Below are 13,112 nucleotides of genomic sequence, written 5' to 3'. Positions count from 1 at the left end.
AACAGATTTGACCAGACGCCACCAGGATTTGGAAGAGGGAGACAGATAAGAGAGTTCGGTCTTGAGAATGGTGAGATATTGTTTCCTGGCTCTCCTGAGGGTGGACACACACTTGTTTCGGGCTTTGTGAAAGGAAATGAGATTTCCTTCCGTTGGATTTGCTTTCCAGGAGACGAAAGCAAGTTGTTTCAGGGCAACAGCCTCACCACAAGATTCCGTGTACCATGGACGGGAGGAAGGGTATGACAACTGAAGACGAGATGGTATAAATCTGTGCCTTACAATGCCCAATTGTTTGAAAGTTCACCTCAATTTTCCTCACTATCATTAATCTCTCTTTTTTAACCTGTGCACCTCTTCATTCTTTGTGTCTATATCCGTTTGTCTTTGTCTCTAAGTTCAAGAAACTGCATTTTCTCACTGCAAGCTCTACCCTTGTTACCTGTAGGTTGAGAGGACACGTCATTTTCTTCTCCTTCGAGAAAAATTGGCAGCCGCAGGAAGTGAACCCAAAGAAAAAGTTTTTTTGGAAGGACTAGACATCACAGATGACCCAACGACGGTGCCAACGTCCTCCGTCATACCCTGTCTTACGTCTCCATCTCACTCATCTCCTTCCACCATTGTGCCATCCTGCGATTGCCTCACGGAGAGACATCGGGAACTCATCCTCAAGGTACGATGGTCAGTGGGCACCTGCACCTGTGCTGGGATTTGTATGGAACAGTATCTGGAGGAATGGGGGAGGGCCGCACTTAGGATGGATGGAGGAGTGGGGAGAGTGAGATGTGTCTGGGGTAGAGGCCTAAATGAAGTGAACACTACGGTGTCTTTTTTCATCTCAATGACATTTACTGATTTGTTTTTCAGTGTCTCACACTCATCTGCCACACCTTCCACTTTGTTTTTCAGTGTCTCCCACTCATCTGTCACACCTTCCACTTTGTTTTTCAGTGTCTCACACTCAGCTGTCGCACCTTCCACTTTGTTTTTCAATGTCTCTCACTCATCTGCCACACCTTCCACTTTGTTTTTCAGTGTCTCCCACTCATCTGTCACACCTTCCACTTTGTTTTTCAGTGTCTCCCACTCATCTGCCACACCTTCCACTTTGTTTTTCAGTGTCTCCCACTCATCTGTCACACCTTCCACTTTGTTTTTCAGTGTCTCACACTCAGCTGTCGCACCTTCCACTTTGTTTTTCAATGTCTCTCACTCATCTGCCACACCTTCCACTTTGTTTTTCAGTGTCTCACACTCAGCTGTCGCACCTTCCACTTTGTTTTACAGTGTCTCACACTCCTCTGCCGCACCTTCCACTTTGTTTTTCAGTGTCTCCCACTCATCTGTCGCACCTTCCACTTTGTTTTTCAGTGTCTCCCACCCATCTGCCACACCTTCCACTTTGTTTTTCAGTGTCTCCCACTAATCTGTCACACCTTCCCCTTTGTTTTTCAGTGTCTCACACTCAGCTGTCGCACCTTCCACTTTGTTTTTCAGTGTCTCACACTCATCTGCCACACCTTCCACTTTGTTTTTTCAGTGTCTCCCACTCATCTGCCACACCTTCCACTTTGTTTTTCAGTGTCTCCCACTCATCTGTCGCACCTTCCACTTTGTTTTTCAGTGTCTCCCACTCATCTGCCACACCTTCCACTTTGTTTTTCAGTGTCTCACACTCATCTGCCGCACCTTCCACTTTGTTTTTCAGTGTCTCCCACTCATCTGTCGCACCTTCCACTTTGTTTTTCAGTGTCTCCCACCCATCTGCCACACCTTCCACTTTGTTTTTCAGTGTCTCCCACTAATCTGTCACACCTTCCCCTTTGTTTTTCAGTGTCTCACACTCAGCTGTCGCACCTTCCACTTTGTTTTTCAGTGTCTCACACTCATCTGCCACACCTTCCACTTTGTTTTTTCAGTGTCTCCCACTCATCTGCCACACCTTCCACTTTGTTTTTCAGTGTCTCCCACTCATCTGTCGCACCTTCCACTTTGTTTTTCAGTTTCTCCCACTCATCTGCCACACCTTCCACTTTGTTTTTCAGTGTCTCCCACTCATCTGTCACACCTTCCACTTTGTTTTTCAGTGTCTCACACTCATCTGTCGCACCTTCCACTTTGTTTTTCAGTGTCTCACACTCATCTGTCGCACCTTCCACTTTGTTTTTCAGTGTCTCACACTCATCTGCCACACCTTCCACTTTGTTTTTCAGTGTCTCCCACTCATCTGTCGCACCTTCCACTTTGTTTTTCAGTGTCTCCCACTCATCTGCCACACCTTCCACTTTGTTTTTCAGTGTCTCCCACTCATCTGTCACACCTTCCACTTTGTTTTTCAGTGTCTCACACTCAGCTGTCGCACCTTCCACTTTGTTTTTCAGTGTCTCACACTCATCTGTCGCACCTTCCACTTTGTTTTTCAGTATCTCACACTCATCTGCCACACCTTCCACTTTGTTTTTCAGTGTCTCCCACTCATCTGTCGCACCTTCCACTTTGTTTTTCAGTGTCTCACACTCATCTGTCGCACCTTCCAGTTTGTTTTTCAGTGTCTCACACTCATCTGCCACACCTTCCACTTTGTTTTTTCAGTGTCTCACACTCATCTGTCACACCTTCCACTTTGTTTTTCAGTATCTCCCACTCATCTGTCACACCTTCCACTTTGTTTTTCAGTGTCTCTCACTCATCTGTCACACCTTCCACTTTGTTTTTCAGTATCTCACACTCATCTGTCGCACCTTCCACTTTGTTTTTCAGTGTCTCACACTCATCTGTCACACCTTCCACTTTGTTTTTCAGTATCTCCCACTCATCTGTCACACCTTCCACTTTGTTTTTCAGTGTCTCACACGCATCTGCCACACCTTCCACTTTGTTTTTTCAGTGTCTCACACTCATCTGTCGCACCTTCCACTTTGTTTTTTCAGTGTCTCACACTCATCTGTCGCACCTTCCACTTTGTTTTTCAGTGTCTCACACTCATCTGCCACACCTTCCACTTTGTTTTTTCAGTGTCTCACACTCATCTGTCGCACCTTCCACTTTGTTTTTCAGTGTCTCACACTCATCTGCCACACCTTCCACTTTGTTTTTTCAGTGTCTCACACTCATCTGTCGCACCTTCCACTTTGTTTTTCAGTGTCTCACACTCATCTGTCGCACCTTCCACTTTGTTTTTCAGTGTCTCACACTCATCTGTCGCCAGTGTCTCACACTCATCTGCCACACCTTCCACTTTGTTTTTCAGTGTCTCCCACTCATCTGTCGCACCTTCCACTTTGTTTTTTCAGTGTCTCACACTCATCTGTCGCACCTTCCACTTTGTTTTTTCAGTGTCTCACACTCATCTGTCACACCTTCTACAAGTTTCCTGCTCTACGGGACAGTCCTGCCAAGGTAAGTCTCACTTGGGGGCAAACATAACACATGGGTACTTTTTACCGAAGGTGGGCAAGGTTGCAGCCAAGATCAGTGGTTTCAAGTCTGCTCCTCAAGGAAAAGCTTGGTATTGGTAATGTAGGATGTCGTGGTTACAGTAGTTACCTGAAATAAGGATAATGGTAGTGTTCATATATCTGAAAGATTTCACCAAACAGAATGTGTCCCACTACAGCAGGGTAGGACCTCACTGAAGAGGGATTTAAAGAAATGACAGATTTAAAGCGGTGAAGCTGTCTGTCAAAAACGAAGAAGAAGAAGAACCCCTCTTATCCGCCAAGCTTAATTCTAAAGGGGTTTAAAGGGCAATTCTAATGGGTAATTCAAGAGGGTTCTAAAGGGCAATAAAGGGTAATTGTAAAGGGTTATAAAGGGTAATTCAAGAGGGTTCTAAAGGGCAATTCTAATGGGTAATTCAAGAGGGTTCTAAAGGGCAATAAAGGGTAATTTTAAAGGGTTATAAAGGGTAATTCTAGAGGGTTCTAAAGGGCTATTCTAAAGGGTTTTAAAGGGCAATTCTAATGGGTAATTCAAGAGGGTTCTAAAGGGCAATTCTAATGGGTAATTCAAGAGGGTCTAAAGGGCAATAAGGGGTAATTTTAAAGGGTTATAAAGGGTCATTCAAGAGGGTTCTAAAGGGCAATTCTAATGGGTAATTCAAGAGGGTTCTAAAGGGCAATAAAGGGTAATTTTAAAGGGTTATAAAGGGTAATTCTCGAGGGTTCTAAAGGGCTATTCTAAAGGGTTATAAAGGGTAATTTTAAAGGGTTATAATGGGTAATTCTAGAGGGTTCTAAAGGGCAATAAAGGGTAATTTTAAAGGGTTATAAAGGGTAATTCTAGAGGGTTCTAAAGGGCAATTCTAAAGGCTTATAAAGGGTAATTTTAAAGGGTTATAAAGGGTAATTCGAGAGGGTTTTATAGGGTAATTCAAGAGGGTTCTAAAGGTCAATAAAGGTTAATTTTAAAGGGTTATAAAGGGTAATTCTAGAGGGTTCTAAAGGGCAATTCTAAAGGGTTATAAAGGGTAATTTTAAATGGTTATAAAGGGTAATTCTAGAGGGTTTTGTACTTACTATATTTCAACTACACTCATTGGTGTAATCCTGAGAGCATCTCCTCTTAGTTTGGGAAGTCAACATTTTGAACTCTGGCCGAATCATACCAAATAATTTTAAAATGGACCGTGCTGCTTCCTTGCTTGAATGAAAGCATTTAAAAAGGATAGAGCATGGATAAACAACTATATAGGTTTGCAATCATAGCTCAGGTGTTGATGGGCCAAGTGGCCTGCTCCTGCATCGAAGTTCCTTGTTAGGGAACTCATGTTTTACCATTTGTGGGATTGAACAACAAAATGCAGTTTCCTCGAGTTGTGGCTGGAGAGTGGTGGCGAAGGTGGTGGATCGTATGTGGCCGCTTGGCTGCATCATTTTCTGGGGGTGCCACGGATGCAATGCCCCCATTACCAGTTAGCTGGTACTTATTTTACCGACTTCGGAATGATGCCAGGCTGAGTCAACCCACCTGGTGTTAATTCAATGGCGCAGCAGGTGTTCAAACTCAGGACCCTAAGATCACAAGGCAGCCACCTTAACCGTTAATCCAACACCAGGTTTGTGGTGAAGGTGTTGTTACACTATCTGAAACCATAACCGTTAGCACTTGTAAAGTCTCGCATACATCACATGTCGCCAGAGTTCCAGCACACCTCTTGGTCATCGGTAGACATTTTGTTTCATGATGAGCACTATTTTTGTTTCTTCATTGACATTCTCACATTCCTTTAGGGCTCTCAACTCGAACCCCCTTTTGGGGACGATTTGCAATCGGCCTTGAAATCTTCACCGTCCTTCACTGCAGGGTACGTCACTAGGGAAGCTAAGTTTCAGTGTTACAATGTGCACCAGGTGTGTGTGCTCATGGAATATACAGTATGTGAGATGGTGGTGACAACAATAATCAGGAGTTGATGTAAAAATAATAAAGTGTAAGTTACTGTGGAGGGAGAGAAAGTGAGGAATAAAAAGGGAACATTTATGTCATGGAAGAATGGAATGTCGGCTGATAAATAATAAGAATAAGAAGAACATTGGTGTCTCTGTTGCAGGGATTCTCCTTCCTCCACGACCAGCTTTGCATCCTCTGATCTCTACCAGGAGGAACTGGGACGAGTGGAGGCTGGGCCGCCTTTCCTTCCTCACATCCAGGAAGTGAGAGTCAGGTGTGTTCATGTTGTCATTTTGAGACCACATGCATGGACGTTTTGATGACACATGTCGGCATCGGTGCTGCTCGGTGTTTATTCACGTGCTATCATTCACACCATTTCCACATTGAGCTATGGTGCCCATTTTGGTGTTGAACTTACGTTTTTGGAGTGACGTCAATCTGTCGGAGTTTGAATCCATATTCTAACGGTACATACGTCACTCTGCGACATAACGCTACATAACGACTGACGGTGATTACGTTTGCGTGTGCTTCCAGTCCCATAGTGTCCCGCCGTGGTCCATTGGAGTTCCTCGAGCCCTTGGCGCCCTGCTGGCAGCGTCGCCATGCCATCGTCCGCCGTCCACTGCTGCTGCTCTACAGTACGGACGACGATCCGGTGGAAAGGGGTCTCATCAATCTAGCACATGCTCGGGTGGAGTACAGTCATGCACAGCAAGCCATGTTACGAGTACGTTGTCCTATCCATTCACATTTCATTCATTTATGCGTTCGCTCATTCAATGAATCGTTTATCTCCCTATGTTTTGTAGTAATTTTGATTATTATTTTCTTCCCTAATGTGCTATATGGACACGTTTTCACATGTTACTAACTAGCAAAGGTACCTGCCCTATGGGCGGGGCTTCAATTAGGAGGCCCAAATGAAAAGGCAAAATATCAGAAATTGAAGGCTTTTTTTATTTTAAACGATTTATATAAACGTGCGTTAAATCATATCACACGCAAATCGTCAAAATCTAAACAGTATTTGTAGAATTTCAATAAAAGCGACATCACTGTTCATATCGGTAAATATTATTCCATCGTGTTTGGAAAAACTGGAAAATTGGAAAAATTGGAAAATTGGGAAAAATTTTGGAAAAACAATATAGCCTATTTTACTCCAGGGGGTCCCAAGCTTACCCACCGAAAATTTCGTTACAATTGGTTCAGCCGTTTTTGCGGTACCTGGGAACAGACGGAACAGACAGACAGACAGACGGACAGACATTTGGTGAATTATAGTAAGATGAAAACTTATTGGAGAAACATTATCTATTATATAATGCGAACCCTGTTGTCTGTCCGTGCATTCGGCCATCTCCTGTTTCCGGCGGGCGCTCACCACGTTTGTAAAGCCTCGCATGCAGGTTCTTGACATTCTTGCTTGACATGATACCAAGCTTGACATGCTTGACATGTTCTCGCATGCTTGACATTGAAGAAGAAGAAGAGCATGATACCAAGTGAGATACATTTTAAACGTATAAATACAACATGCAATCTGATTGAGCCTGGTGTTGGCTTAGCGGTTAGGGTGCCGGCTTGGGATCCTAGGATCCTGGGTTCGAATCCCGGTCGATCGCTGAATTAACGCCAGGGGGGTTGTCTCAGCCTGTCATCCTTCCGAGGTCGGCAAATTGAGTACCAGTTCACTGGTAATTCCCTGTGTGTCACAAGAGGCGACTAACAGGGTTAGCGGCAGGAAGGGCATCCGGCTGTAAAACATTGCTTCAAAAAGGGGGCCACGGTGCCTGAAAAAGGCCAACCCCTGCTCTGCAGGGAAAAATGGCCTCTAAAGGTGGCCATTACAATGCTCTCTTTATTCGTATGAATAGTGCAAGAGTTCTCAGACAAACCTCCGCTCTTTGAAAGCTCAGTTTATTCATTAATTTAGATGCCTCACCCCAAGATGTAGTGAGTCTTGTGTTTTGCCAATTTTCCAGTTTTTCCAAATACAGCATTATTCGTTCATTTATAAAAGTCCTTCTCAAAATCTGTTTTTGCTTTCTGTTCTCTTTCCCGTATTGAAATCGATGTATATTTTAGCCAATGATTTTGATTGAACTTTAAAATTCCATAAATCTTCTTCACTCTCATATCAGCAGATAAATATTGCCTCAAGTTTCTTTGACGTAGCACGTAATAATTGTCTTTGTCATGTACTGTGGTCATTATTTTTCTGTTGGTCTGTAGGAATTTGTAGTAAGAAATGATTGTTGATAATTCCTGAGCCAGTTTTTTGGACTTTCGTTATCAGAGGCATATGGTAGATCTTTGTGTTTGTTGTGGAGTTCTCCTGGATATTTCATGTCAACCTCAAAATAATAACAAGCTTCTCCTTTTTTCTTTTCTTTTTTGTATACAGGATCGAGGCCCGTGAAAAAGCTAACATTTATCACGTAAAAAACTAGAACGCCACTCAGTAGAGCGCATACTCCCGCCGTGGGTCAAGTTGGAATAGTACGATTTCACAAAAGTCTGAGGGAGTAGTTCAGTGACAACACAAAACAAGACAACACAAGACAGACACTGCACAGATATATATTTAGAATATATAGAAGATAATGTTAAAAAAAAAACAAGGCAATTTCACTTACATTTTCGGATTCAGCGTTCAATTCTATATAAGTGAGTGTATTTTGAGGCACGTGTGACCAAATAAAATTGTAAGCCAGAAAAATGTTCGTTTCATTCCTTAGGGATACAACATGTAAAATAGTCAGGCAGATAGGTGTAACAATTGTGGGTTTATACGTACAAGCATGAAATTTGGCACAGTCATAGATAATAGTCTAATGAATAATTCCAGATATGGACCCACCGCGAAAACGTCCTATGGTAGCCAAATGGCCGCTTTTAGTCTAGTGGCTAGATAGGGGTCTCGTGCACCCCCCCCCCCCCCCGAAATATACTTCTCATTGGTGTCTATAGATAGGAAAAAATGTGTAGAAAATGATTTGCTATGTTAAATAGTTGAAAAAATGTCCCACGTATCATTTTTATGCAAATTAGTGCAAATTAGCAAATTAAATAAAGTGCAAATTAGCAAATTAAATAAAGTTTTTATTTATTTATTGCAACTTGTTATCGTATCTTATCTTTTTTTCAGTTGGTGTTTCGAACAGCGAAATGTCTAAGAGTTATCAGCGAGTGGATCCACTGCAACCTGGACAATCAAAGGCGCAGGTACAGACGGATTGGAACAAGTGCGTTTTGTGCCAAAAAATCACACGAGAAAGTTTGCAATGCCCAACAGAATCAAAACGGCACGATGTTGGAGTTGGTTATTCTACCATTGCCTTCAACATCAGACGTTTCAATGAACTTCACGAATTACCGATGCCACTAGAATTAGGACGCCTTGATGACGGGAATGGCATTGAAGCTACGTTTCTGGAGAACAATGCCAAGTGGCACAAATCTTGCCATACAAAATTCAATAATATAAAACTACAACGAGCAGAAAAAAGGAAATGCACACAGGGTTGCGACCCTGATGCTACTCCATCCAAGAAATACACTCGTCAAGTCGCTCATCATGAAGTGGCAGCATCGGATGTCTGTTTTTTATGCGAAGATGTGTCAACTTCCGAACCACTCCGTGAGGCATTAACTTTTCGTCTAGACTCACGCGTACGAAGATGTGCATTAGACCTGCAGGACGAGAGGCTACTTGCAAAATTGAGTGCTGGGGACATGGTCGCACAAGATGCAAAATATCATCCAAGGTGTCTTGTTTCACTTTACAACAAAACGAAATCATTACAAGATAAACAGAAGATGGACACAACTGATAAAGTCAACCATGGGATTGCACTAGCGGAGTTGCTGTCATTTATCGATGAAACAAGAATAGATGAAGAGCATGCCCCTGTCTTTAAACTTGCAGATCTCGTCAAACTTTATTCTAATCGTCTAGAACAACTTGGAGTGGAGCAGCATGTCAGACAACATAGCACAGAGTTTAAAAAATCGTATCCTGGCCCAAATCCCAGACCTTACGGCTCATAAGGAAGGGCGTGATATACTACTTGCATTTGATAAAGATGTAGGACCTGCCCTCCGTAAAGTCTGCAAAGAAGACTACGATGACGAAGCCATATGTCTTGCAAGGGCAGCGGAGATAGTACGTAGAGAAATGTTCCAAACTGCAGCTACATTCACAGGTTCATTTGATGAGGACTGCCAAGTAAAATCAGTACCTCAGTCACTGTTGACTTTGGTGTCCATGATCCTCGACGGCCCCAACATCAAGTCTCAATCAGGTGATGGTGTAACCCAAGCAACCCTCAGCACAGCTCAGTTGTTGCAGTACAATAGCTCCATCCGTCGCAGAGTGGGAAGTACTACTGTGCGTCACAACAAAGACAGAGAAACCCCATTGCCCATCTACGTGGGACTCACAGTCCATGCAAGGACTCGGAAACGTGACCTCATTGAGATGCTGTTTGATCTCGGACTGTCCATCTCCTATGACCGAGTGATGGCAATCTCCACATCCATGGGAAACAGAGTGTGTGAGCAGTATCACCGAGATGAGGTAGTGTGTCCACCCAATCTACGCGAGGGCTTATTCACAACGGCAGCGGTTGATAATATCGACCACAATCCGAGCTCCACAACGTCGACAGATTCCTTTCACGGTACTGGGATATCACTTTTCCAGCACCCCAGTCTGCAAAATAATGGGACAGACCGCAGGGAACACAGCGTCCTTGAACAGCCATCTACTACCACTACACTGTCAGAGCTCCCAGAGTCCTACACCTGTGTTCGTCCGCTGGTGTTACCTCGGAAGGATCCTCCACTCCCAAAGGCTGATGGTCCATTGAAGAGTGATGGGCAGGAGATCACCCAGGCATTGCACCAAGAGTATGGGTGAGTACTTGTAACATTCTAACATAATACCATGCCATAAGAACGTGATGCAATAACATTATTGTTATACCATGAGTAAATGTTTGCTTGTTTTCTGACAATTCTAATGTACTTTGCTTAATTTACAGATGGCTGGATACTGTGAAACAGAGGTATCAAGAAATCCCACAAAGTGACAGTAACTTATCATGGGCAACCTACCATGCCAGTAAGGAGTCAGGACAAGATAATCTGCCGGCGATCACAGCACTACTTCCCCTCTTTCCGGACGACTCCAAGTCTGTTGGTATGATACGGCACTCCATGGACGTGATTAAAAAAGCTGTGATGGAAGTCAACCAAGGACAGAAACCAGTGATCACTGTGGATCAACCACTCTACACCATCTCCAAGCAGATACAGTGGACTTGGCCATCAACGTACGGGGAAGATCATTTCGTCATCATCTTGGGAGGGCTGCATATAGAGATGGCTGGACTAAAAGTGATCGGAGACTGGCTGGAAGATGCTGGATGGGTGGAAGCCCTGGTTCAGGCCAAAGTTGCTTCTCCTGGAACTGCAGATTCATTTCTGCATGCATCTCATGTTACAAGAACCAGACATGCGCATCAAGTGACAGCAAGCAGCTTATATATCCTACTGACAAAATCTTACGCCCATTACACAGAGTCTCTGGAGTCTGAAAGCCATCCTGAATCCTTTGATGACTGGTGTGGTCAACGAATTCGAGATGTGCCACAGTTCCAATTCTGGCACATCACTCTTCAACTGGAAGTCCTCCTCTTAACGTTTGTCAAGTCACTGAGGACAGCAAACTTCCCCCTGTACATGGACAGCCTCACATAGCTTGCACCATGGTTTTTCAGCATGGACCACACCAACTATGCACGATGGGTGCCTGTCCACATTCGAGACATGATGAGTCTTAGCAAGTCACACCCAGATATTGCTACTGAATTCACCAATGGCAAATTCACAGTTCACAAGACAAAACGAGTTTTCTCATCTATGGCCATTGACCAGGCTCATGAGCAAAATAATGCTGCTGTGAAGAGTGACGGTGGTGCTGTTGGACTCACTCAAAATCCAAATGCTCTTAGAAGATGGATGGTGGCTGGGCCGGAACTGGTTAGAATGACTACCGAGTTTGAAGCATCCATGGAGGGAAGGAAAATAAGGATTAATCAAGACACACGCCACCATGAGCAAACATATAGTTCACAGGTAATCTTTACTCAACATGTCAAACGTCTGGTTGAAGTAATAGAGGAAATGGGAAACCCCTTCCTAGAAGAGAGTACAGACTTGCTGCGGCTGGACACAAGAGACATTGCTGACCCAACTGTTGTTTCTACTGTTCAACAGGCTGAGGAGATAGGTAAGCAACAGTACAAGACCTTCGTAGCAGACCGTCTACTGGAGCGAACCGTACCTCTTACTGAGCCAATAAAGAAGAATAAACTCCCATTGTTTAGTCGATCGTCTCCAAGAGAGAAATCCAAGACAAGTTTGCAGGTAACTTCACTAAAGAGTGACTGCTCTTTATTCTCAAGACTCTACATTGCGTCTCAAACACGAGATGGTGATCTTGCAGAATTTTTCCGCCATGAAAACCAAGCATGTCCCCCGTCTTTATCTCAGCTTGGGAAGTTACGACTGGGAACCAAATCAGATCTATTGGTTTGTCTAGAGAGTTGCGCAGAGGTCAGAGGTGATGCACCAAAACCAGATACTGACATCACTATCCTTGACGGGGCAGTGTTGGTGAACGTTCTGAAACCAGTTGCTGCCAAAACCTTTGATGATTATGCGCTGAAAGTATTCTTGCCACACATACAAGGTCACTTGCAAAGAGCCTGTCGTGTGGATATAGTCTGGGACCAGTACCGTGACAACAGCCTGAAATCTCAAGCCAGGGACAAACGTGGGAAAGGCATTCGAAGGAGAGTTGACGGATCCACTGTTCTTCCAGGAAATTGGCAGCAGTTCCTGAGAATTGACGCAAACAAAACAGAACTGTTTGCCTTCTTGACAAAACACATCACACATCTTGTATCAGATAAGCAGATAGTCACCACGGATGGTTCAGATGTGACGTGCATTCCCGCACGCGACACCAGTCATCTTGCCCCATGTGACCATGAGGAGGCTGATACACGAATGATGATACATCTCGCGGATGCAGTCCGTGATGGATTTCAGAAAATTCTTCTGCGTAAGGTGGATACAGATATAGTGGTATTGGCTGTGGCAGCAACAACCAAACTCAAAATCCAGGAGCTTTGGGTGGCCTTTGGGACAGGCCAGCACTTCAGGTATATTCCAGCACATGAAATTGCAGCATTCCTCGGACCAGATAAGTCACAGGCCCTCCCGATGTTCCATGCATACACAGGGAGTAAAGACCTTCGTAGCAGACCGTCTACTGGAGCGAACCGTACCTCTTACTGAGCCAATAAAGAAGAATAAACTCCCATTGTTTAGTCGATCGTCTCCAAGAGAGAAATCTTGTCTCGTCACAGTCTCGTCTCGCCATTTAATACACGGGGCAGTCTCGTCATTTAATACAAGTCTCGTCATTTAATAGTAACAGTTTAATAATAATAGTCTCGTCAACACACAGTCTCGTCATTTAATACACGGGGCAAGAATACAGCCTGGGATACCTGGAAAGTATTTGACGAATTGACGCCAGCGTTAGTTCATCTCTCCACGGGGACAGCAGACATCTCTGATGACGTTGTGGCAGTGCTCGAGCGGTTCACCATTCTTCTCTACGATCGCACCAGCAA

General features: G+C 44.0%; 2 protein-coding genes across 7 annotated transcripts in view; both read left to right on the top strand.

Annotated features, from left to right (window-relative positions):
- LOC137417460 (kinesin-like protein KIF1A) overlaps positions 1–13,112 on the top strand; it is a 158,085-nt gene that overhangs the window by 132,963 nt on the left and 12,010 nt on the right. For 5 of the 6 annotated variants that reach the window (XM_078771545.1, XM_078771546.1, XM_078771542.1 and 2 more), the window contains exons 39-43: positions 449–676; positions 3,340–3,402; positions 5,235–5,308; positions 5,555–5,668; positions 5,935–6,127. In XM_078771545.1, coding sequence (XP_078627671.1) covers positions 449–676; positions 3,340–3,402; positions 5,235–5,308; positions 5,555–5,668; positions 5,935–6,127 — 672 coding nt within the window. The remainder of the gene's footprint in view (positions 1–448; positions 677–3,339; positions 3,403–5,234; positions 5,309–5,554; positions 5,669–5,934; positions 6,128–13,112) is intronic. The other variant, XR_013622347.1, reaches the window with a different exon arrangement.
- On the top strand, positions 8,572–11,210 carry LOC144890980 (uncharacterized). The gene is made up of 3 exons (XM_078772870.1): positions 8,572–9,000; positions 9,362–10,320; positions 10,449–11,210. The coding sequence occupies exons 1-3, from the start codon at positions 8,572–8,574 to the stop codon at positions 11,164–11,166; spliced, it is 2,106 nt and encodes a 701-aa protein (XP_078628996.1). The 3' UTR covers positions 11,167–11,210.

Source organism: Myxine glutinosa, chromosome 2 (assembly GCF_964187855.1).
Source record: "Myxine glutinosa chromosome 2, kmMyxGlut1.1, whole genome shotgun sequence".
In the NCBI taxonomy this organism is placed as follows: domain Eukaryota; kingdom Metazoa; phylum Chordata; class Myxini; order Myxiniformes; family Myxinidae; genus Myxine; species Myxine glutinosa.
This window is presented reverse-complemented; position numbering and strand designations above follow the sequence as displayed.